General features: G+C 37.2%; 1 protein-coding gene across 3 annotated transcripts in view; it reads left to right on the top strand.

Moving 5' to 3' along the window:
* CCAR1 (cell division cycle and apoptosis regulator 1) overlaps positions 1–25,424 on the top strand; it is a 53,111-nt gene extending 27,687 nt beyond the window's left edge. For 2 of the 3 annotated variants that reach the window (XM_027130077.1, XM_027130078.1), the window contains exons 14-25: positions 560–770; positions 1,587–1,670; positions 4,791–4,976; positions 9,827–10,018; positions 13,036–13,275; positions 13,665–13,776; positions 20,975–21,057; positions 21,469–21,615; positions 22,469–22,589; positions 22,819–23,004; positions 23,538–23,743; positions 25,073–25,424. In XM_027130077.1, coding sequence (XP_026985878.1) covers positions 560–770; positions 1,587–1,670; positions 4,791–4,976; positions 9,827–10,018; positions 13,036–13,275; positions 13,665–13,776; positions 20,975–21,057; positions 21,469–21,615; positions 22,469–22,589; positions 22,819–23,004; positions 23,538–23,743; positions 25,073–25,132 — 1,828 coding nt within the window. In that variant the 3' untranslated portion in view covers positions 25,133–25,424. The remainder of the gene's footprint in view (positions 1–559; positions 771–1,586; positions 1,671–4,790; positions 4,977–9,826; positions 10,019–13,035; positions 13,276–13,664; positions 13,777–20,974; positions 21,058–21,468; positions 21,616–22,468; positions 22,590–22,818; positions 23,005–23,537; positions 23,744–25,072) is intronic. The other variant, XM_027130079.1, reaches the window with a different exon arrangement.
* Positions 25,425–25,781: the final 357 nt, after the last annotated feature.

Here is a 25,781-nt window from a genome sequence, read left to right as displayed (position 1 = left end):
AAAAGGATTAAGAACTAATCAAAATAAACTGAAATTTTTAATGTTTTGTTATGCTGAACTTTGGAAGTTGGATGTATGTTGAAAATATTTTTCATTTCATGCATAGCTGGAGAAGATCGTCAAGAGAGAACTTCATTTCATTATAATTCTTTTGTTATAAAATGATGTAGTTGCTGATTATTTTTGTTCAGCCATATTTTCTCTTGAGGCTTATTTGTCCTGTGTATTTTAGTATATTTCTTGTGACTTAATTGAGAATATTCTTTTTTTAGCACATGAAATCTGAACAGCTATCCAGCTTCTTCAGGTATTCTCTAAAATATGGGTAGCTCTGTAATCAAACTTTGAAAATGCCTTGGGGAACATATTCTTCTTTTAACCATAAAATATTGTACAAATGTACCAAAAGAGGAACTATGGCTTCTATAATTTTTTTTTCTTTAGACCAACCTCAAGTTCTTGCAGCAAAATTTCTTTACTTGATGTGCTACAAGTGAACTAGGGTCTTTAAAATGTATTTTAGAATTTTTTTTCCAACATGCTTCTTCCCTTGCAACAGGTACCGTTTTGCAGAGATTCGCTACCATCGCCCTGAGGAGACCCACAAGGGGCGTACAGTTCCAGCTCATGTGGAGACAGTGGTTTTATTTTTCCCGGATGTTTGGCATTGCCTTCCCACCCGCTCAGAGTGGGAAACCCTCTCCCGAGGATACAAGCAGCAGCTGGTCGAGAAGCTTCAGGGTGAACGCAAGGAGGCTGATGGAGAACAGGCACTGAACGCTAATCCCTTTTTCTATTTCCGCTTCTCACAGGCACAGGAACACAGGCACAAATGCACACCACACACTACATAACAAACACACATGGAGGAACATAACTGGTAACAGCGACTGGTAATCCAGCTTTCAGCAGTATAGTTGTATGTTCTTTTCTCTTAAAAAAAAAAATCTGTCTATTCTAACTTTAAGAGTGCTGAGACCTCAAAGGAAAATAAGTTGTGCTTAAATTGCACAGAATTTTGTTTTTATCATAGGTCTAGTTGCTGGAATCTGGGACCAGTTGTTGAGCAAGATTCAGTATTAAGCCATTTTAAACATTTTGCCATTTTCTAAAATTTAAAAAATTTTCTCTTTCACGGTCATCAGTTCTAGTCATGGATATTTGAAATTGGACAACCACAAGTCTGAGAGATTTGAAATTTCAGGCTATGTGGCATCGTCTTTGGTACATTTGAAAGGTCTGACTAAATCAGTCTTAACTTTGGGTGGCTTGAAAATTGGGGCAAGATCACACACTGTTTGGTTAGTGGAGATCGGCAGTGTTTGTGCATCCCTGATATCCTTTGTGTTGTAATTTATCACCCTTTTGTGTTTCACAGATCTGGCTTTGATTGGCTGATGAGTGTCTTTGTGATCAGTTAAAAGTGGTAGAATGTATGTACGTGGACTTGCCTAAATAATAACTTTAGGAGAAGACAATCTGAAACATTTGTGACCTTGCACAGATCAGCAACAGACTTTTAAAAGTAAATTACCTTTATTTTAAGGTTTCAGAATAGTAATTCTGTTCTTTACTTTGTATATCAGGATGAAGAAGAGAAGGATGATGGTGAAGCTAAAGAAATTTCCACTCCTACCCATTGGTCTAAACTTGACCCGAAGACAATGAAGGTAACTTTGAAAGTAATGGTATTTAATTTGGAATCTCTGAACAGGAATAGAGGATGTTGTGGACAGTAGTTTTTCAGATATAAGCCATTAGAAATGAAGTCCACTGGTTTTATATAAATATTCTTTGTTGTTTGTGTGTGTGTGTGTCAAAATTAAATAAAAGGTGACTTCATACATCAGCCACTGTCGAATGTAATATACATGTGCCTATAGTATGAGCAATATTTGCTTTTTGCTTTGGGAACTAACCAAGAGGTGGAATTTCTGCACTTAATTAACTTAAATTCAAGCAGAAGGAATGAAACATAGGAAAGAGATTATGCAGTTTTAAAATAAAATTTAAAAATAAAATGTGGATTGATATACATCTGAAATAGGAAGAAGATAATTTAAGAGGCTTTTTTGAAAATCTTTGATTAACCCATCATACTAGTTTGTTTTTGCTCCCCAGTGTCTTTGGACCTATTATCTTTTTGCAGTTTTGCATCTCTGGGCCTATATTGTGAATGTAGATCCATAGATTCTACGTATATAAATTCTACATAGATCAGAAGATCAGAAGCTGGCTTGCTTTTGCAACTTCCTGTTTAACACATAAAAGCTGACCTTTTTATTAACTTCTGTCCTCAGCAAAATACAGGTTTTTTTCTTTTTTATGAAAGTCTAGTTTTTAAACCAGCATTGCTTTGTTTGTTTGTTTTTTGCGGTACGCGGGCCTCTCACTGTTGTGGCCTCTCCCGTTTTGGAGCACAGGCTCCGGACGCGCAGGCTCAGCGGCCATGGCTCACGGGCCCAGCCGCTCCGCGGCATGTGGGATCTTCCTGGACCCGGGCACGAACCCGTGTCCCCTGCATCAGCAGGCGGACTGTCAACCACTGCGCCACCAGGGAAGCCCAACATTGCTTTTTTAGTAGAGAATGTGTATCATAAGAATGTGCTCTTCTTACACTATGCCAAGTTATTTTCCTCAACATCAGGTTTCATATAGAGTGCTATAGATTCAGAAAGTTAGATTAAGCCTGCACTCCAAGGACTTTTTGTCAAACTGATGGCTCTGCTATTGTTTCTTATTTTAAAGTTTGTATTCCTTTTCTTCTTTTTATGAATAGAAATTTATTATTTGTAAAGCACATTTCCAATAAAATTGGGATGATTTTCAGTATCTCTCCCTTAATAAAGAAAAATTTTAGTAAACAAGATGACAAATTACCCATATTATCACGAGAAATCTTTTTTTCTTTTTTAACATCTTTGTTGGAGTATAATCGCTTTACAATGTTGTGTTAGTTTCTGCTGTATAACAAAGTGAATCAGTTATACATATACATATATCCCAATATCCCCTCCCTCTTGGATCTACCTATCCCACCCCTCTAGGTGGTCACAAAGCACCGAGTTGATCTCCCCATGCAATGCAGTTGCTTCCCACTAGCTGTCTATTTTACATTTGGTAGTGTATATATGTCAATGCTACTCTCACTTCGTCCCAGCTTACCCTTCTCCCTCCCCATGTCCTCAAGTCCATAATCTACGTCTGCATCTTTATTGCTGTTCTGCCCCTAGGTTCATCAGAACCTTTTTTTTTAGATTCCATGTATATGTGTTAGCGTACGGTATTTGTTTTTCTCTTTGACTTACTTCACTCTGTGTGACAGACTCTAGGTCCATCCACCTCACTACAAATAACTCAATTTTGTTTCTTTTTATGGCTGTATAATATTTTATATATATATGTGCCACATCTTCTTTATCCATTCATCTGTCGATGGACACTTAGTTTGCTTCCATGTACTGGGTATTGTAAATACTGCTGCAATGAACATTGTGGTACATGACTTCTTTTGAATTACGGTTTTCTCAGGGTATATGCCCAGTAGTGGGATTGCTGGGTGATATGGTAGTTCTGTTTTTAGTTTTTTAAGGAACCTCCATACTGTTCTCCATAGTGGCTGTATCAATTTACATTCCCACCAACAATGCGAGAGGGTTCCCTTTTCTTCACACCCTCTCCAGCATTTACTGTTTGTAGGTTTTTTGATGAAAACTTGTATTACTTTTGATTATAAATATAAGGCATGCTTATTTTAAAAATTGGTGTATGCATAAAATATTGAAGAAAAAAATTTCTCAAGCCTTTCATTCAAACACAGCTTTTCTTTAAAATTCTATGCATTTATATATGGAATTTAAGAAAAAACAAAACTGTCATGAAGAACCTAGGGGTAAGACAGGAATAAAGACTGTGTCCTACTAGACCTACTAGAGAATGGACTTCAGGATATGGGGAGGGGGAAAGGTAAGGAGTGACAAAGCGAGAGAGAGGCATGGACATATATACACTACCAAACGTAAGGTAGATAGCTAGTGGGAAGCAGCCACATAGTACAGGGAGATCAGCTCGGTGCTTTGTGACCGCCTGGAGGGGTGGGATAGGGAGGGTGGGAGGGAGGGAGTCGCAAGAGGGAAGAGATATGGGAACATATGTATATGTATAACTGATTCACTTTGTTATAAAGCAGAAACTAACACACCATTGTAAAGCAATTATACTCCAATAAAGATGTTAAAAAAAATTCTATGTATTATTTTCCATTATATTTTCTGGGTACAAGCTGGTTGGTTGGTTGGTTGTTTGGTTCTAATCATGTTGTGTAAAAAAGTTGCTGTCTCCTTTTCAATTAATAATAGAGTTTCACATGTAATTATTTTTAAATGTTCTATACTGTTCCATTTAGTTGATGTACTGCTTTTTTTTCTTTGGTATTACCCTTTTATTGGATATTTAGATTCTTCACTTTTTTGGAGGAAGGGATTATGACAAGGAATGTATCCATATAAAAAGTTTCTTTCTTGTGTTTAGGTTATTTCCTTAGGGTAAATTCGCAGAAATTAGAATTTCTGGGTCAAAGAGCATTAACTTCTTAAAAGCATCTTAAAACATGTTGCAAATTATTTTCAAAAAATACTCTGTCGGTTTGCATTTTCACAAACCTTTTTATGAGCTGTACAACTGTCCCTTTCACCAAAATTTAAAAAAAAACCACACAGAAGATCATTGCACAGCTCCCTATTTCACTATCCTGTTTTCTTTTTCTGTGTTTTTATGGTGTGTATATTTAGGTAAATGATCTCCGAAAAGAATTAGAAAGTCGAGCTCTTAGTTCCAAAGGGTTAAAATCCCAGTTAATAGCCCGATTGACAAAACAGCTTAAAGTAGAAGAGCAAAAAGAAGAACAAAAGGAATTAGAGAAATCTGAGAAAGAAGAGGAAGAGGAGGATGATAGGAAATCTGAAGATGATAAAGAGGTATATACTCCTAAAAATACCCTGTACCCCTTTGTAAGCATTTTCTTCTCCCACCCCTTCAGCTGCTGGAAGCCACTGATCTGTTTTCCTGTAGTTTGCCTTTTCCAATATATCATGTAAATGGAATTACATAACCTTTTTAGTCTGACCTCTTTAACTTAGCATGACGCATTAGAGATTCACCCATTTTATTGTGTTTCTATAGTTTGTTCCTTTACATTTCTGAATAGTATTCATAGTATCAGTGTATCACAGTTTGTTTATTCATTCTCCACTTGAGACACAGTTGAGTGATTTCCAAGTCACGTATTTTATTCCTCCCTCTTAAAAATGAATAATAATGTTTTAGATATAAAAAATGAAATGAAATTTGGTGGACAAAGCCACTAAGTTCAGAGATGGAGTTCTAGTGAAGTGCTTCTGTGAGAATTGTGCTGCTTTAAAGCTGTGTGTTTGATTGCATTTCAGTCCTTAAGACTCAGAGGCTGTTTATTCACTCCCATTTATGCCTCAGTCTTATGCCCAGAAGAGTAACTTATGGATGTTTTCTGAATTTGAAACATGGGGATATCAGAAGTGTGTTACAACACCAGTAATTGGATAAACTGACAGTATGTGTTTCCCGATGGAATGCATTGTGAAGTATACGTCATTATTTATGAAGTATTCCTGCCGAAAATGTTTTACCTTAATCTAATTGTAAGAAAACATATAAATTTAGAATGTACGAAATTCTACAAAGCAGCTTGTCTGAACTTTCAAAAAATGTCCATGTAATGAAGGAAGAAAAATGGTTTAGATTACAGAAGGTTAACAAGACATGACAACTGAATGCACTGAGCGAAACTTGACTGGATCCCGGATAGAGGGGGAAAAAGCCATAAAGAGTATTTTTGGGGTAATTGGAGAAATTTGATTATGGATGTGATATTAGATAATGAGGAACGGTTAAATTTCTTGGATGTGATAATGATTTTATAATTATGTAGGAAAATTACCTTGTTCTGAAGAGATGCATGATTTCTTATTTTACTATATAAGTTATATTTATTTTTATAGTGAAACTGTCTCAGAGTTGGCCAGCAGGAGGCCTTTCAAGTTGTCTTCTGTGTTCTTGGAAATGTTCTTGTCATTTTCTGAGAACTTTCTTATTTTGCAGCACAATACAGTGTTTTAGTCTCACCGTGTACTATCCCTGCCCTATTACTGAAATCAGCCATTTCCCCAGCAAGTCCTGGTATCTTTTAGTGAAGGATGGTACATCATATTTACTACAATAAAGTCATAAGTTTGTACTAATATCTCCAATTCTACTCCAACATCACAGAGTTCATTCTGGTTTTCTCTCTTTCCATGTATCTTAACTCCTTTCTCCAATAATGAGAAACATACCTTCTATTATACTTAATATATTTGCTTACTTTCTCAGTTGTCCATCATACTCCCTCTCCAATTTGAATATCCTCACTCTGCTCTCATTCCCTGCCCTGTGCTTTCTCTGTATGGATACCCTCCTTGCTTCATTTGGGTTTCAATTCCTGGTAACTGGGCAGCTCATCTGCTCTGGGCCATTGTAGCACTCCTTCCTCACTGCCTCCATCCCCTGTATAGACACCTGCTTTGCTTGTAGGAATTGCTTTAGAACTGAATTGTTCAGGACAGGAAGAGCAGAAAAAGAAGGCAAAGAGTTGATTTTCACTTTTTGATGTTAGTGGCCTTTGGTGCTCAAATCCTAGATGCATTGATTTATTGGGGTTCAAAAATGGTGATATCATAATTCTTATTCTGTGTTCACCTATTCCCCTCATCTGCTGTTTGGTTACCCAGGTGGTACAGGTTTGCCTTTTGGTAAATTCATATAGAAGAAGGCAGGATCAATACTTGATTCTTCTCTTTCTTTCTTTTTAAAATATAGAATATTAGGACTTCCTTGGTGGTCCAGTGGTTAAGACTCTGTGCTTCCACTGCAGGGGGCATGGGTTCAATCCCTGGTTGGGGAACTAAGATCCCACATACCACATGGTGCGGCCAAAAAATATTTGTGTGTGTGTGTGTGTGTGTGTGTGTGTGTGCTGCTAAATCAAGCACTATTTTTGTTTGTTTATCCAGCTTCCATGAAAATGCATTGGTTCCCTGCCATCTTCAGGTGGTTACCTGTTTGTTTTTATTTTATTTCTTTTTTTTGGCTGTGTTGGGTCTTCGTTGCTGCTTGAGGGCTTTCTCTAGTTGCAGTGAGCAGGGGCTACTCTTATTGCGGTGCGCGGGCCTCTCATTGCGGTGGCTTCTCTTGTTGCGGAGCACGGGCTCTAGGTGCACAGGCTTCAGTAGTTGTGGCACACGGGCTTGGTAGCTGTGGCTCATGGGCTCTAGAGTGCAGGCTCAGTAGTTGTGGCACACGGGCTTAGTTGCTCTGCGGCATGTGAGATCTTCCTGGAACAGGGCTGTAACCCATGTCCCCTGCATTGGCAGGCGGATTCTTACCCACTGTGCTACCAGGGAAGTCCAGTAATCGTTTTTTTGGGGTTTTTTTACATCTTTATTGGAATATAATTGCTTTACAATGGTGTGCTAGTTTCTGCTTTATAACAAAGTGAATCATTTATACATATACATATGTTCCCATATCTCTTCCCTCTTGCGTCTCCTTCCCTCCTACAGTAATAGTTTTTTATTTGTTTTGTTCCCTTGCTTTTGTTTTCTTTAAGGAATTCTGATGTCTTGTATTGACCTTTTTTGCTTCCTCAACATTGGTCACTTTTTCTTGAATACTTTTCATTTCTTTTTGATTTTTAAGATTTCCACATTACCTTCTGTTCTTTTAAGGCATTATCTCTTGAGTTTATTTTCTTTTTTATTCCTTCTAGTTTATTTTTAAATTTCTGAAACTGTCTTTTCTGATTGTTCCCTAAATTCTGTCACCTCATTTTCTTTTTGTTTTTTTTAGATATGGACCCTTTTTTTTTTTAATGTATATATTTATTTATTTATGGCTGCATTGGGTCTTCGTTGCTGCGCACGGGCTTTCTCTAGTTGCGGCGAGCGGGGGCTTGTTGCGGAGCACAGGCTCTAGGCGTGCGGGCTCAGTAGTTGTGGCTCGCAGGCTCTAGAGTGCAGGCTCAGTAGTTGTGGCGTACGGGCTTAGTTGCCCCGTGGCATGTGGGATCTTCCCGGACCAGGGCTCGAACCCGTGTCCCCTGCATTGGCAGGCGGATTCTTAACCACTGCACCACCAGGGAAGCCCTGGACAATTTTTAAAGTCTTTATTGAATTTGTTATAATATTGCTTCTGTTTTTTTTTTTTTTTTTTGATGTTTTGGTTTTTTGGCTGCAAGGCATGTGGGATCTTAGCTCCCTGACCAGGCATCAAACCTGAACTCCCTGCATTGGAAGGCAAAGTCATAACCACTGGACCACCAGGGAAGTCCCTGTCACCTCATTTTCTACTTCTAAAATTCTTATTCATGTTGTTCTTTCATATCTTGTAACATTTTCTTTTCCTTTTTTTAGTATTTATTTATTTGGTTGTGTCAGGTCTTAGTTGTGGCAGGCAGGCTCCTTAGTTGCGGCTCGCTGGCTCCTTAGTTGTGGCATGTGAACTCTTAGTTGTGGCCTGCATGTGGGATCTAGTTCCCTTACCAGGGATCAAATGCAGGCCCCCTTCATTGGGAGCACAGGGTCTTAACCACTTTGCCACCAGGGAAGTCCCTGTAACATTTTCTTAAAGTCTTTTAGCACACTTTAAAATAGTAAGTTAAGATTTTTATCTGCCTTTTGGCCATGGCTTTCTGGCCCACTTTCATTGTCTGCCAGAGATGTGATTCTGCTCCTTGTTCTTTTTTTTTTTCTAATAATAACTTTGGGATTTGACCTCAGTACTTTTCTACTGCTCGTGTTTATGTGAATGTAGTTTGCCTAAAGTTTATTAGGCGATTGCTTCAGATAGCTTTTCTAACTTCACAGAGCCCTGTGTTCTGTTATTTTCTTGTTCTGTCAGAAAATATGGTGGCTTGCTGAGATTTCGATCTTTATTGCCCTCTATCACTTTTTATCTGGACCTTCTCCTCCCTTGTCTCTGTTGTCCCTGTCCGGCTCACTATTGATTTTGTTCTCAGAAGTTTCTCCTCATTGTGGGGCCCTGTGCTGGAAGGATGCCCTGGTAAATCAGCTTTGCAAGTTCATAGGTAGGGCTAGAATGTCTGGGCCCTTTTAGATCTTAACACTGACCCCTTGTATACCCTTACTCACCTATTCCTATTTTTAGCTGCTATTCTTAAATTTACCTGCTGTGCTTTCCATTGCCTGATTATTTTATGGTTTTCCTGTTCTTAGATCCAACAGGCAACCTCGTTGCTTCCTTCTGCTTCCCCACACACACAGATGTCAGTAACACATAGATGTTGGGGTCTGCTCACTTGTATATTGGGGTTTGTGGGGATACCTTATCACCTCGTTTTGTTGTGCATATACATGGATTTTGGTTTTGGCATCTAGATTATTCTGTCTCTTTTTAAATGTGAGGAGTCAGGTAGACCCACAAACTATGTTACCACCACTGTTTTCCCAGAATCTCCTGATTTATATGATGTTAATATAGGTTTGTCGGGTTTTTTCCTCTTTAGAAGGCAATTTCTTATGCTGGGAAATTGAAAAGAAAGAGAATTAGGAGCCATAAAAGCTGCTGTCCTCTTTATTAAATTTGAACTTTGCTCCCTTCTTAGCCCTTAAGGTTGGTATTATCATCGTAAGGAGTCATAGAAATTTGCCCTTTTTCTTTACATATGGTATACATTTGGTATGTATACATAATGTACATGCAGGTTTAACCATTACTTAAAATTTCAAATATGTAGGAAGAAGAAAGAAAACGTCAAGAGGAACTAGAACGCCAGCGTCGGGAAAGAAGATATATTTTGCCTGATGAGCCAGCCATTGTTGTACATCCAAACTGGGCTGCAAAAAGTGGCAAGTTTGATTGTAGCATCATGTCTTTGAGTGTTCTTTTGGACTACAGATTAGAGGATAATAAAGAACATTCATTTGAGGTAATGTTTTAAGTTTGAATTGGGATCCAAATAAAGTTCACACGTTGGTTAATATATCTCTTAAATCTCTTTTGAGTGCCTCTTTCACTGTTTTTGTTTTTTGTATTTTCCTTACAGTGTATTTTTTGGGGAAAGAACAACCAGATGATGTTCGCTACAGACTTACTTTTGCTTATTGCATTCCTGTGATATGGTTTAAATGTTCTTCTGGCCTCTCTATTTCCCATAAATTGATATTTGGACCTAAAGTCTCAATCCGGTTCAGGTTCAATTATTTTTTTCCCAAGACTACATCACAGGTAGTGGTGTAGTGGTGTGTTCTTTTATCAGGATATTGGGAGACATGCGATACAATAATCTCTAATTGCTTCTGTTGGGAATGTGGTAGCACTTTATTATTTACTCTAGAATTAAAATACCATTTAGTGGGATTGAAACTTTTACTTGTGATTGATTTAGGTGTAAGATAAAATAATTAATGTTTATATTTTCAACATGAATCTGTTTCTTTGTACCATTACTTTAGAATAGCTTTACAACAAACAGTTCTTGTCATTTTTCAAAACAGTTGAAATGCACTTTCATCCCTAAGTAAGTGATTGCTTCATTCTTTAAACAAAACAATGTAAAATATCCCCAAATATCAGTTTTGTAAATAGCCTGTACAAAATTATAATTGTGTTCAATTATTGTATCTTATCAACATGTCTCACATTGTGTTATTTGATAAATTATATCATAAAAATCAATCATACCTACTTGACCCAGGAGGCATTGGTAAGATAAAAATGAAGTGCTTAGACTAGAGACATTTGCAAACAAATATAGAGGACTACTGAGGCAATTAATAAACATGAAATGCATGTTTATTGGTCTTGGAATAAACTATGTTACAATATTAACATATTTATATTTTTTGAAACATTGATAATTCCGGTAAGCCAGTGACCTTAAACATTATATACAATGTGATTTTATTTTTATTACCAATTGCCATAAATTTAACTCTTAAGAGTGCCTATCATGTAGTAATCATTCAAGAAGTAAATAAATGAAAAAAATAGTCTTTGGTATTACTGCTTAAAAAGTATATACTGTATACCTAACGGATGCTGTAAGAGGATGCCAAATTAATGCTGTTCGGTGGAAACAAGGTGATTTAGGAACAGCCCTCTGCTAGCAGAATGATCCTTTATTTTTCTTCCTCTCCACCTAACATACCCCCTTGGTTAGTTTCCTTTTAATCTATCATTAGAATGTAAGTCATTTTGGTATATGAATTTAAAAGAAATTATTACTAAGAAAAACCGTATATCAATAATAAATAAATTTTTGACTGATTTAATTTTAATGCTAGGTGTATCTTTGTCTTTCACTGCTTGTAGATGAAAAGAGATGTAGAATTAATACTTATCTTCTAGTTACTTCTCTAGGTTTCTTCCAAGCTAACACATTTTAATTGCTTTTTTGTTTGTTTGTTTTTTGATTATTTATTTATTTTTGGCTGCATTGGGTTTTCATTGGTGCACATGGGCTTTCTCTAGTTGTGGCGAGCAGGGGCTTCTCTTGTTGCGGAGCACAGGCTCTAGGCGCACGGGCTTCAGTAGTTGTGGCACGTGAGCTCAGTAGTTGTGGCTTGCAGGCTCTAGAGCGCAGGCTCAGTAGTTGTGGTGCACAGGCTTGGTTGCTCCGCGGCATGTGGGATCTTCCCGGACCTGGGATCGAACCCTTGTCCCCTGCATTGGCAGGTGGATTCTTAACCACTGCACCACCAAGGAAGTCCCTTAATTGCTTTTTATTTGAGTAATAGAGATAGAAAAGTCTAAGAAAAATATGTGACTCTTGCTATTTACTTACACAAATGGAGATTTTATTTAATTTTTACATTAATGATTAAGAGAAAAGAATTCTCAACATCTTAATGGTCATTTTACTGATAATAGATTTCTTTTTATTTAAATGTATAAAGATGGCATGAATGAAAGAAAAATAGATTGTAAGATCAATTATAGTTTTAATACATTGTATATTTCTTTCTGATCAGGAAAATAGTCTGATTGAAGTGTTTTACCAATTATACTGAACACATTGCCCAAAATTACATATTTTAGAACTGTTGTAACTATTTCAAGTTCTAGACCCTTTTAATCTGTTGAATGCAATTTCCTTAGATATATTTACATAGGGAATTTCCTGGCAGTCCAGTGGTTAGGACTCAGTGCTTTCACTGCCTGGGTCCAGGTTCAATCCCTGGTCGGGGAGTTAAGATATCCTACAAACCATGCGGCATGGCCAAAAGAAAGAAAGAAAAAAAGATATATTTACGTAGGATATTTAGTATATAATTTTAGGTTCATGAATATATTAAAGCTAATTATCCCTGGATCCTTGCATAGTAATAATGCTTACTCCCTACTCAAGAGTTTGATTTGGTTTCCCCTGCGTGGAATGCTCTTCTGAGTATCTATTTAATGGCTCATTCCCCTTGCTGCCCTCACATCACTTTTCAAACGTCACTTGATCAAAAAGGCCATCTCTGGCTACACTCCCTTGTTACTCTCTGTGCTCTTATCCTGCTTGTTTTTCTTATAATTCAATGTTGATTTGATTATTCCACACTTTGTCCCACTAGATTGTTAGCTTATGAGAGTTGGGATTTTTATCTGCTTTCTTCACTGCTGTATCCCCAGTGCCAAGAACAGTCCCTGGTACATAGTAGGCATTTCATAAAAACTTGTTGAGTACACCTCATGATAAATGTATATGATAAAGTAATGCAGTTATTATTTTTTGTAATATTTGGCCCAAAGTATACCAAACATAGTATTTATATCTTCAGGAGAGTTTTTGAGGATTTTGAGGCTACTCAGCATCATTGACATCAATTATTATAATTTTATTGTTACTGCACATTAATTGTCAGATGTGACAGATTATCATTTGATAAATTACTGATTTGCTGGATTTGTTCAATATTTCTATTAAAGTTGGCTGGGTTACTGTTTGTCTTTTTATAGGTTTCATTATTTGCAGAGCTTTTCAATGAAATGCTTCAAAGAGATTTTGGAGTCAGAATATACAAATCATTATTGTCTCTTCCTGAGAAAGAGGATAAAAAAGAAAAGGAAAAGAAAAGCAAAAAAGATGAGAGAAAAGATAAAAAAGAAGAAAGAGATGATGAAACTGAGGAGCCAAAACCCAAAAGGAGAAAATCAGGCGATGATAAAGATAAAAAAGAAGATAGAGATGAAAGGAAGGTCTGTAAATATTTCCAGGACCAGCAACCGGGTTTAGTTTCTAATTAGTCTTCTGGAGTGTAACACATAACAATGAATTCCATCAGAATAGTAAAATGTAAAGGCCAAACTAAAAACTTTTAGTGTATTATTAGAAATTTAAGTCTTTGAATTAAGCCTATATAAGCATCTGTAACTAGTTTTCTGGTACTTTATTCTTTAAGGTATATAGCATGATGGTTTGATTTATGTACATTGTGAATGGTAGTTTATTCTTAAAGTATATTATTGTTACAAGATATTTACAATGTGATACTATTTCAAGTAAATTTAGTCAATTTAATGTTTTTCTTTTAGTCATTTGATGTTTGGTGAGATCTTGCTTAATTTTAAGACATTTTAAATTACAGAAAGAAGATAAAAGAAAAGATGATTCTAAAGATGATGATGAAACTGAAGAAGATAATAATCAAGATGAATATGATCCAATGGAAGCAGAAGAAGCTGAGGATGAAGAAGATGGTATGATTCCAATTTATTTTCCCTTAGGATGAAAAATACAATTTTTGTTTGGGGACTTTGTATCACTGAAATCTATAATTATTTTTTAGACTAGAAACAGTAAAATATTCTCTAGTGAAAATATGTTAAGTATTGTTTTACTAATTTTTAGGTGAGAGGATTGTTTTAAGAAATGTTATTTTTAACTATCATATGTTCCATATATAATTAATGGTAACTCAACTTGAGGGAAAAAAAATTTCCCAAACGTGGTGTTAAAATGTGTCATGAAAAGGTATAATAGTCTTCCTTGTTTCATAGAATATAATCTTCTTCAGAAAACTAATTAATTATAAAGACTGTCATACAAGCAAAAGAGTACATATAGCATATAGAGTTTGAAGACTAATAATAATAAGCACCTGTATACCTATCACCCATGTTTTAAATAACAAACTTACCAGTAGTAATGATATTCAGAATACTTTACTAGTCATAGATGCCAGCCCTAAAGTACTTATGGAGTACCACTGAGTACCTGTCAGTTTCCATGTAGATTTGGGACTTTTTTAATTATTATTTATTTATTTATTTATGGCTGTGTTGGGTCTTCGTTTCTGTACATGTGCTTTCTCTAGTTGCGGCGAGCCGGGGCCACTCTTCATTGCGGTGCGCGGGCCTCTCACTGTCGCAGCCTCTCTTGTTGTGGAGCACAAGTTCCAGATGCGCAGGCTCAGTAGTTGTGGCTCACGGGCCTAGTTGCTCCGTGGCACATGGGATCCTCCCAGACCAGGGCTCGAACCCGTGTTTCCTGCATTGGCAGGCAAATTCTCAACCACTGTGCCACTAGGGAAGCCCAGGGACTTTTTAACAAAAAATTTTTTTTTTTTTGCGGTACACGGGCCTCTCACTGCTGTGGCCTCTCCTGCTGCGGAGCACAGGCTCCAGACGTGCAGACTCAGCGGCCATGGCTCACGGGCCCAGCCGCTCTGTGGCATGCAGGATCTTCCCAGACCGGGGCACGAACCTGTGTCCCCTGCATCGGCAGGCGGACTCTCAACCACTGTGCCACCAGGGAAACCCCCAAATTTTTTTTTGAGGTGACAAAATCATAAGAGTTTTTTTGTTTTGGTAGTACATACCTTTGAGGATTATTACTACTTAAGGTGTTTTTGGTTTGCCTCTACATTTTTTCTTTCTACGGCAGCATTTTATTTTTCTTCTAATTGATGAAAATATTCAGACATAAAAGAAGTTGAGAGAATAGTGCATTGAATACCTTATATCCCACAGTTGATTCAGTAGTTAATATTTTATCTTATTTGTGTTGTCTGTGTGTTTGCATGTGTATGTTTCTGATCCATTTGAAAGTAGGAATTCTTCAACTTGCCTAAGAAAATACATTCTCTTAATCACAATTCCATAATCACCCCTAAGAAAATTAACAATAATGTCATACACCATCTATTGATGCCATACACATTGATGCCATCTAATGTGTAGTCTTAATTGTTCTAATAATTCAGTAGCAGTGATATAATATGCATATATCCGTATTTATTTTATCTTCATTACCTGCTCTGCTCAATGAAGATTAGCCCTTTTTTCGGTTTTTTTGGCTGTGTTGGTTCTTCGTTGCTGCGCGTGGGCTTTCTCTAGTTGCGGTGAGAGGGGCTACTCTTCATTGTGGTGCACGGGCTTCTCATTGTGGTGGCTTCCCACTTTGTGGAGCGCGGGCTCTAGGCACGTGGGCTTCAGTAGTTGCAGCACGTGGGCTCAGTAGTTGTGGCTCGAGGGCTCTAGAGTGCAGGCTCAGTAGTTGTGACACACTGGCTTAGCTGCTCTGAGGCATGTGGGATCTTCCCGGACCAGGGCTCAAACCCATCTCCCCGCGTTGGCAGGAGGATTCTTAACTGCAGCACCACCAGGGAAGTACCAAGATTAGCCTTTTTTACAGTCCCATTTTCTCTCCCCCATCCTCCCAGTATTGCTTTATCACTGCTTTTGTTAAATCACTGAACAGTGTTCTCATTATTTTATGTCAGAATGTCCTAGCTCTCATCCCTTAGTTGTCTTCTTTCTTCCTTTTCTACCACATAACTCCCTTGGTGGTGGTCTCTTCCATTCTCCCAACTTTAAGTACAATCTGCATGTACTGACAGTTCTCAAATCTATATCTCAAGTCAGACTTCTCTTATTCTTCTATATCAGCTGCCTGTTTGTCATCTCCACTTAAGTTATCTGACATTTCAAGATAAACATGTCTAAAACTGAACTCCTGCTTCCTTTTCACCATAAAGAAAACAAACAAAAAAATCCTCTACCTTCTGCCTTCCCCACCTCTTTTGATGGCAATCCCATCCTTAGAGTTGTTCAAGCTAAAATCTAGGAGTCATCCTTGACTCTCACTCTCTCTCTCTCTCTCTCTCTCTCTCTCTCTCTCCCTCTCTCTCTTTTTGTCATATTCCATTTCCAGTCTATCAGGAGGTCATATTGCCTCTATCTTCAAAATATAACCAGAATCAGACCATTTCTCAGCAGCGTCACTGATCTAACCTTAATCCAACCCATGTTGTTTCTTGCCTGGATTATTTTAATAGCCCCTTATACTGGTTTCCCTGCCTATCCCCTTCCTCTAAAGTCTCTTTTCAGTACAGTTGCCAGAATAACCTTTGTATAATTTAAGTCATTTATTTGTTCAAATTCTTACAGTTGTTCTCCATTTCACTCTATGAAAAAAGCCACAGTGTTTACAATGACCTGTAAGACCCTACCATATCAAGTCTTTAATTTTGTCTCTTACAACTCTTTGCACTTGTTCATTGCACCTCAGTCACTGGGACCTCCTTGAACCCATTATATATGTTCCTGTGTTAAGACCTTTGCATTGGCAGTTCCTTCTGCCTGCACACTCTCCTAGAGACCCACCTTGCTGACTCCCTCAACACCTTCAGTCTCTGTTCAGCTATCGCTTTCTCAGGGAGGTCTACTCTGCACCCTATTTAAAATTGCAGTCTCCTCCCCACCCCCACCAAAGTACACATTCCTGATGCCTCCTTATCCCCTTCTACTTATAGCACTTATAACCTAGTCTACTCTACTGTTTACTTAGTTTACTTATTGTCTGTCTTCTTTCCACTTGAATATAAGCTCTTAATAAGAAAGAGATTTTTCTTTATTTTCTTTGCTAATATATATTGGAAGTTCCTAGAACAACCTAAATATCCAAATAGGCTCTAAATAGATATTTGTTGAACTAATACCATAAACTGCAAAGCCAAGTAGGGTGGTATGATTATAGTTTTGGGTTTTTTTTGGTTTCCTTGGTATTTCTAATTGATGCTTGCTTATGTTATCATTTTTCCCCATACTTTGCATCTCATTATCCAATCAAGTTTCCAGAAGACCACTTTTTTCCTCATGGAAAAATAGAATTTGTGGTTAAAAAAAAAAATATATATATATATTTGTGTGTGTGTGTATATATAGTGCCAGTTAATGTCTAAAATGGTGTTGAATCTTCTTAGTAATCAGAGGAGCAAATAACAATGAGGGTCTAATTTTTACCTGTCAAATTGATGAAACTTAAGTTTCTAATAAAAGGTAACATCAGTTTAACAGGGGTAAAGAGAAGATTACTTTCACTCTTGGGGTGAGTTTAAATTGTTGCACCTTCTCTGGACAGAAGTTTGGAAATGTTAATTAACCATATCCTTTCAAATACCAACACGAATATTTATTTCATAATTATTTATAAAACAAAAAACTAAAATCAGTCTTAATATTCAACAATAGGGAATTATTTAAATGCATTTTGACATAGACATGCAATTAAATTCTGTGCAGTCATTGAAAAAGAAGTTAGAGGATAGTGATGCGGAAAAAGATTACCAAATGGTTTTTATAGACATAGATAGCATGTTCCAAGATGAGCAAGGATTACTTGGATTGTTTTTTCAGCCGTGCTGTGTGGCATGTGGGATCTTAGTTCCTCGACCAGGGATGGAACCCGTGCCCCCTGCACTGGGAGCGTGGAATCTTAACTACTGGACCACCAGGGAAGTCCCTGGATTTTTTAAAAAATACTTTAAAAATACAGGTTTCAGGGGAGATGATTTCAAAAGTGACACCTTTCAAGTTAAATACTCAAAATAAGCTGGGTCATGTCTGTAAAATGTGAATAAATGAAAGGAGAGGTTTCTTAACCATTTCTTAACTGAGGAATCTGAGGCTCTTAGCACTAAATCAATTTACCCATGATAATAAAACTATAAAGCAGCTGAACCACTCTGTACTGTAGTTCATATATATATATAAAATAATTAGGTTCCAAGGACATATTATCTCTCTTTCTTTAAAACAGTTTATTTCTGTTCTAATACATATCACAAACTCACCCATTTTAAGTGTATATAATTTAGTTTAATAATTTAACAATTTAATAATTCCTAGTAACTTCATAGAATTGTGAAACCATCACTACAATCCAGTTTTAGAACATTTGTCTATTTCCTTTTTTTAATAACAACTTGAGATATAATTCACATATCAACCAGTTCACCCATTTAAAAGTATACAGCTCAGTTTTTTTTGTTTTTGTTTTAATATGTATTTGGGTGGTACGCCGGTCTTAGGTGTGGCACGTGGGGTCTTCGTTGCCGCATGCAGGATCTTTTAGTTGCAGCATGCAGGATCTTTTTAGTTGCAGCTTGAGAACTCTTAGTTGCGGCATGTGGGATCTAGTTCCCTAACCAGGGATCGAACCCAAGCCCCCTGTATCAGGAGCGTGGAGTCTTAGCCACTGAACCACCAGGGAAGTCCCAACTCACTGGTTTTTAATATATCCATCCATCACCACAGTCAATTTTAGAACATTTTCATTTCCACAAAAAGAAATCCTGTACTCATTAGCAGTCAGTCCCATTTCCCCCCCATCTCCTCAGCCCTAGGCAAGCACTAGTCAGCTTTCCATCTCTATAGATATCCTGGACATTTCATATATATAAATAGAATCATGCAGTATGCAATCTTTTGTGACTGGCTTCTTTTCACTTAGCATAATGTTATCAAGGTTCATGTGTGTTTTATCATGTATATTCTATTTAATATAAAATTTTCTCTATATTGTTACTATTCGCGTACAACTTCTCACCTAAAGCAGTCTTTCCCAGAGTGTTCCAAAATATTAACAGGTATTAAGGTTAATAAAGTATACTGGGGTCAAATAAATTTGGGAAACTTGGGCTAAGCAAAGGTCTGCATGTTTTACTACAGAATTTCTTAGCTGCTTATGTATGTTGTGGATGTTCAAGAAGGGAATATAGGGCTTCCCTGGTGGCGCAGTGGTTGAGAGTCTGCCTGCTGATGCAGGGGACACAGGTTCGTGCCCCGGTCCGGGAAGATCCCACATGCCGTGGAGCGGCTAGGCCCGTGAGCCATGGCCGCTGAGCCTGCGCGTCCGGAGCCTGTGTTCCGCAATGGGAGAGGCCACAACAGTGAGAGGCCCGCGTACCACAAAAGAAAAAAAAAGAAGAAGGGAATATAGTGTGAAATATTATAAATTTATGCTGTGTAATATTTCAAGGGCTAATTAACTCCTAGTGTTTACTGTATCTCCTATTTTATCAAGAAACCCTTTGTTACTTCGGGCTTTCTGATGGAGATCCATTTGAGAGATCCAGAAGCCTCTAGAAACAAAATTTCTCTTAAAATTGTTGACAGATCATTAAATATCGACAAAAAAGCTGTTTAGTTGTATATAATTCATGAAAGGATGATGTATTAGTTCGCTAGGGCTACCATGAAAGGTACCTCAAACTGTTTAGCTCAAACAATAGAAATTTACTGTCTTCACGGTTCTGAAGGCCAAGTCTGGGATGAAGGAGTTAGCAGGGTTGGTTTCTTCTGAGGACTGGGAGGAAGGGTCTGTTCCAAGCAGCTCTCCTCAGCTCTTGTAGATGGCCATCTTTTCCCTGTATTGTCACATCATCTTCTATCTGCATGTGTCTGTCTAAATTTCCCCTTTCTGTAAAGACAGCAGTCATTGTATTAGAGCTCACTCTAATAACCTCATTTTAACTTGATTATCTCTGTATAGATAGACCCTTTCTCCAAATAAGGCAACATTCTGAACTACTAGGGGCTTAGGACCTCAGCTTTGGAACTTTAGGGGATAACAGTTGAACCCATAACAGATTTATTCTTCATTATTAGTTGAATAACAAGCTGTTAATGGTGCTTGACCTGAGGGCGATGGCTGAGGTCTTCAGGAACTGGGTAGCTTATGGATAGGTAAGAGAAAGGAGTTTACTTTTTGTCAGTTTTCTGCTTATTTATTAAGAATAATTTATCGAATTTCCTATCTTTTTTTAAAATTTATTTTATTTATTTTTGGCTGCGCTGGGTCTTCGTTGCTGTGCACGGACTTTCTCTAGTTGCGGCGAGCAGGGGCTACTCTGCGGTGCACAGGCTTCTCATTGCAGTGGCTTCTCGTTGCAGAGCACGCGCTCTAGGCGTGTGGGCTTCAGTAGTTGTGGCACGTGAGCTCAGCGGTTGTGGCATGTGGGCTCCAGAGCGCAGGCTCGGTAGTTGTGGCACATGGGCTTAGTTGCTCTGTGGCATGTGGGATATTCCTGGACCAGGGCTCGAACTCGTGTCCCCTGCATTGGCAGGCAGATTCTGAACCACTGTGCCACCAGGGAAGCCCAAATTTCCTATCTTTTATCAAAGGACACATACATTAGTGTCAGCAAATCTGGGTATTAATACTGTTAGGTCTTCTTTATTAAGAACATTTCAATTCTCATATGTAGTTTTATTTTGCAATAATCCATCTGCAGTTAGTTTTACTATATTGGCTGTTTTTCCTTTTATCTTGTAGTAAATATTCTCTGCCCTGTTTTGTTTATGTTTCAGTTTTTTGTATAAAATTCATTCATGTTTGGGAACTAATTCCCCCAAATATTTATTGAATTGAGTCCTTGTATTTGAATCAGTAAAGTCCATTTTTTTCTTCCCTGTAGTTTCTTTATAAATTTCTTCCTGTTCTTATTCTTTATAATTTTCTTATAAAATCCAAACTGTTTTTAGTCGTATAATATTTCTTTGTTATTTTATCTTTTGAAAACTGATCAGTAATAGAAAAGTATTTTCAATCTGTACAGTAGTTGAAATTTTATCTATTAATGAGTCTTTTGCTGCTGTTGTATTTATTTTATAGATCGGGATGAGGAAGAAATAAACAAACGAGATGACAAAAGAGATATTAACAGATACTGCAAGGAGAGGCCCTCTAAAGATAAGGTATGTATTAAATACTGAAGTATGTTTGACATACATTATTATGTTTAATGTGTACAACACAGTGATGTGACATTTCTGTATAATACTGTTTTTTTATAATATGATAATTTCCATTTCTTACATAATCCAGACTTATTATTAAACATAACTAAGTGATGAACTTTATTGATCCTTGTATATCTATATATTACCACTCATCAGAATTCAGTCGGTTGTATTTTGGTATTTGTGGTTTTGTCAGATAATCAGTATGTCTTACTTCTTTCTTCTCTGTACATAAATCAGATCAATTCATTTTAGCTAAGATGAGGTAAAGATGTTTGCAGATTTTTGGTATTATATGGACACAGTCTAATTTTCTCACTTATCAGGGGTAAAAATTATGTACTGTATCTTCTGCATTTTCTATAGGAAAAAGAAAAGACTCAGATGATCACAATTAACAGAGATCTGTTAATGGCATTTGTTTATTTTGATCAAAGCCATTGTGGTTACCTTCTTGAAAAGGATTTGGAAGAAATACTTTATACTCTTGGACTGCATCTTTCTCGGGCTCAGGTAATCTATCTCGTGAATATTTAAAATTAAAAGCATGTTTAAGTAACTTTGTCTTTTTAGTACCTTTGACTTTTTGAAATATAAAAGCAATACAGGGACTTCCCTGGTGGTCCAGTGGCTAAGACTCTGTGCTCCCAATGCAGGGGGCCCGGGTTTGATCCCTGGTCAGGGAACTAGATCCCACATGCCACAACTAAGACCCGGTGATGCAAAATAAATAAATAAATTTAAAAAAAAAGCAATACAGGCTTATAGTAATACAGTTAAGCAATACTGAAATAAATAAAGTAAAAGAAGTTAAAAGTCTCTTCCTCTAGTTCCACTCCTTTGGTCTAATATATAAACTTCTAGATCCTTTTGTAAGCAACTCATATGTGTATATATATGATAGTTCCAGTTTTATAAACAACACATGAAATCATTCTAAACATACTGATGGACAACTTTTTTTCATTTAATAATATATCATGGGCATTCTACCATGAAAATGGAAACCCATTTTGTTCTTTTTCTTACTGCCTAGTATTCCATGGTATAGATGTGCCTTTATTGCCTTAACTAGTCCCAGTTGCTAAATGGCTTTCATTTTTTATAATTACAAGCTATGCTTTAATAAACGTGTTTGTACGTATACTTTATGTATTGACGTTTTTATCAGTTAGACTTTTTTTTAACAATTTTTTTCAAGTGATAATTTGATTTTAGGTTTATAGAGGAGACAGTTAAAAGCGTAAGTGCTCTAATTGAGTGGTAGTGGATACCTGAGATGCCATTGATGTTTATCATATGTGAAAATTAGAACACTGATGTTCAAGGAGAATCAAAAACTTATTTTCATCTTTTTAAATAACAGGTAAAGAAGCTTCTTAATAAAGTAGTACTCCGTGAATCTTGCTTTTACCGAAAATTAACGGACACCTCAAAAGATGAAGAAAATCATGAAGAATCTGAAGCATTGCAGGAAGATATGCTAGGTTTGAGTATATTATTTTAAGATCATGCCATTTTGTAACCATATTATTAATTAAAGAAGAAAATAACGTAATAAAATATGGTATATTTTAGGGACTTCCCTGGCGGTCCGGTGGTTAAGACTCCGTGCTTCCCCTGCAAGGAGGCACGGGTTCGATCCCTGGTCAGGGAACTAAGATCCCACATGCTGTGTGGCGTGGCCAAAAGAATATGGTATCTTTTATATTATAGGAAACAGATTGTTACTTCCAACACCGATAGTAAAACAGGAATCAAAGGATGTGGAAGAAAACGTTGGCCTTATTGTGTATAATGGTGCAATGGTCGATGTAGGAAGCCTCTTGCAAAAATTGGAAAAGAGTGAAAAAGTACGAGCTGAAGTGGAACAGAAGCTGCAGTTACTAGAAGAAAAGACAGGTAAGGAAAAGCATTGGATATGAGGTACTTTTAACACTCTATTGGGATATATGTGTGTACACACGTATATACATACCTATACTTGTGCATATCCATACCTTGTTTTAGTCTAGACACATATGTAAGTTTACTTTTCACCATTTCTGTTAAAGGTTATAAAATTGCTTAGCTTTATAAGAATTAATCTTAGATCTTCATGTGCATTCTCAAGTTCGATTGTTGTTCTGTTGCATCCTTTTAATCCTCCCCGGTTCCACTTAGTCTTCATTAGTTTCTGCTACTTTCTCTAGTCTGTACAATTATCTTAAAATGGAACTTGGATTTAGAAGTAATACTAGGTAAAACTTAATTTAAATGAAATGAGTTATTACAGTGTGTTTTATAACTATTAAAATTGACACTTGTGGCCAGTTTAAAGAATTATATACACTTTTTATTCTCCTAGCTTAAGTATTTTTAACCTCAGAGTTAAATTGGAAATTTTAAAGGGTAAGATGGTGAATTTGGTTTTGTTTTGTTTTGTTTTTTGACAGATGAAGATGAAAAAACCATATTAAATTTGGAGAATTCCAACAAAAACCTCTCTGGTGAACTCAGAGAAGTTAAAAAGGACCTTAGTCAGTTACAAGAAAACTTAAAGATTTCAGAAAACATGAATTTGCAATTTGAAAACCAGCTGAATAAGACAATCAGAAACTTATCCACAGTAATGGATGAGATCCACACTGTTCTTAAGAAGGTTAGCTGTTTTGTACCTTCAACATTTTCATAGTTTATTCCTTTTCTAAAAAGTCTATTTCTGGCAAATTTAATATTATTAAGCTCTTAGTGGCTTTTCTAACAGAAAATAGTGGTAGCATTCTGTCCTTCATTAGATTAGTCAAAAGCAATTCCCCAAAGATGGTATTTTCCTAGAACTTACTTCAGATGTCAACATGATTTATTTGTCCAGACTTTTTTTTTTTATCTATTTTTGGCCGCATTGGGTCTTCATTCCTGCGTGTGGGCTTTCTCTAGTTGTGGCGAGTGGGGGCTACTCTTCATTGTGGTGTGGTGGCTTCTCTTATTGCGGAGCATGGGCCCTATGCATGCAGGGTTCAGTAGTTGCAGCACGCGGGGTTCAGTAGTCGCAGCACGCAGGCTCAGTAGTTGCAGCACGCAGGCCCTACAGCACATGGACTTCAGTAGTTGTGCACGGGCTAAGTTGCTCTGCGGCATGTGGGATCTTCCCAGACCGGGTATCAAACCTGTGTCCTCTGCATTAGCAGGCAGATTCCTAACCACTACGCAACCAGGGAAATCCTGGTGTGCAGACTTCTTAAAAAGCAAGTTTCACTTGCATTTCTTTTAGAATCAGAGGTTGAGTTTGAACTTGAGGAAGAAAAGCTATTCACTTTTTTTTTTTTTTTTTTGTGGTACACGGGCCTCTCGCTGTTGTGGCCTCTCCTGTTGCGGAGCACAGGCTCCGGACGCACAGGCTCAGTGGCCATGGCTCATGGGCCCAGCCGCTCGGCGGCATGTGGGATCTTCCTGGACCGGGGCACAAACCCGTGTCCCCTGTATTGGCAGGCGGACTCTCAACCACTGCGCCACCAGGGAAGCCCCATTCACTTCTTTTTTAAACCCATTTATTGGGCAGAGTTGAGAAACTTTTTGACACTATCAAAATTAATTTATTAGTATTCTTTGTCTCAAAAATATCTAGTAACTCAGTGCCCTTGTAAACTAACTTCAGTAATTGAGAGACCTTCCACCTCCTGGGTCTCACTCAAAGAACAAGAAGAAAAAAAAGAAAAACTACAGTGCAAGGAATATACTGCTGTTAGTAATATAGTCCTAAGAACCTCTAATTTCTTAGGATTGAGATGGCTTTCTCAAATACTAGAAGTCATTCTGCACAGAATTGAGAGATTTCTTTCCTACTCTCCCCTTCCCCCCACCCGGTTCAATTTTCCATAGATGGTGAAATGGGCTATCTGCAGTATCTCTGTTTAGTAATGATTATTATTTTTAAAGTTACATTTAAGAGAATTTAATAAAATATACTTTTCCTTTGTGTATTTTATAGGATAATGTGAAGAATGAAGATAAAGATCAGAAATCCAAGGAGAATGGTGCAAGTGTATGATACAATACATGTAGTGATGAAGAATGCTGATAAGTAATGTAATATATAAAATCATGATACAAGAATGTTTGAAAGTGATGCATGTTTGAATTTAGTAGTATAAATATCTGTTAGTTCAAATGATGTATAAAGTTTTATGAATGTGAGAGTCTTTGCTTTTGAAAATTGCTTGTAATTCCTGGCATCCAAATTATTAAACACTCCTTGAGTGAAATAATTTTGCATTGCAAAATGTTTTAGGATGAACTTTGTTATAGTTTTAACCCCAATAAAGTTCATCAGTTTAATTGACGGTAGTGTTCAATTACAAATCTCTTTTATTAAAAACCTAGACAGTTGTTATTTTATTTATAGAATTATCATTACTAGGGTTTTTTTTTGTTTTTTTTTGGTTTTTTTTTGCTGTACGCGGGCCCCTCACTGTTGTGGCCTCTCCCGTTGTGGAGCACAGGCTCCGGACGCGCAGGCTCAGTGGCCATGGCTCACGGGCATGTGGGATCTTCCCGGACCGGGGCACGAACCCATGTCCCCTGCATCGGCAGGCGGACTCTCAACCGCTGCACCCCCAGGGAAGCCCTCATTACTAGTTTTTAAAAAAAATTTAGCCTTTTAAAATTTCAGTACGGGGCTTCCCTGGTGGTGCAGTGGT

The sequence above is a fragment of the Aethalodelphis obliquidens genome, unplaced genomic scaffold (genome assembly GCF_003676395.1).
Source record: "Aethalodelphis obliquidens isolate GAN/ISIS:26980383/991018 unplaced genomic scaffold, ASM367639v1 scaffold37, whole genome shotgun sequence".
Taxonomy (NCBI): Eukaryota; Metazoa; Chordata; class Mammalia; order Artiodactyla; family Delphinidae; genus Aethalodelphis; species Aethalodelphis obliquidens.
The sequence above is the reverse complement of the archived record's forward strand: the minus strand, read 5'-3'. Positions and strand labels throughout refer to the sequence as shown.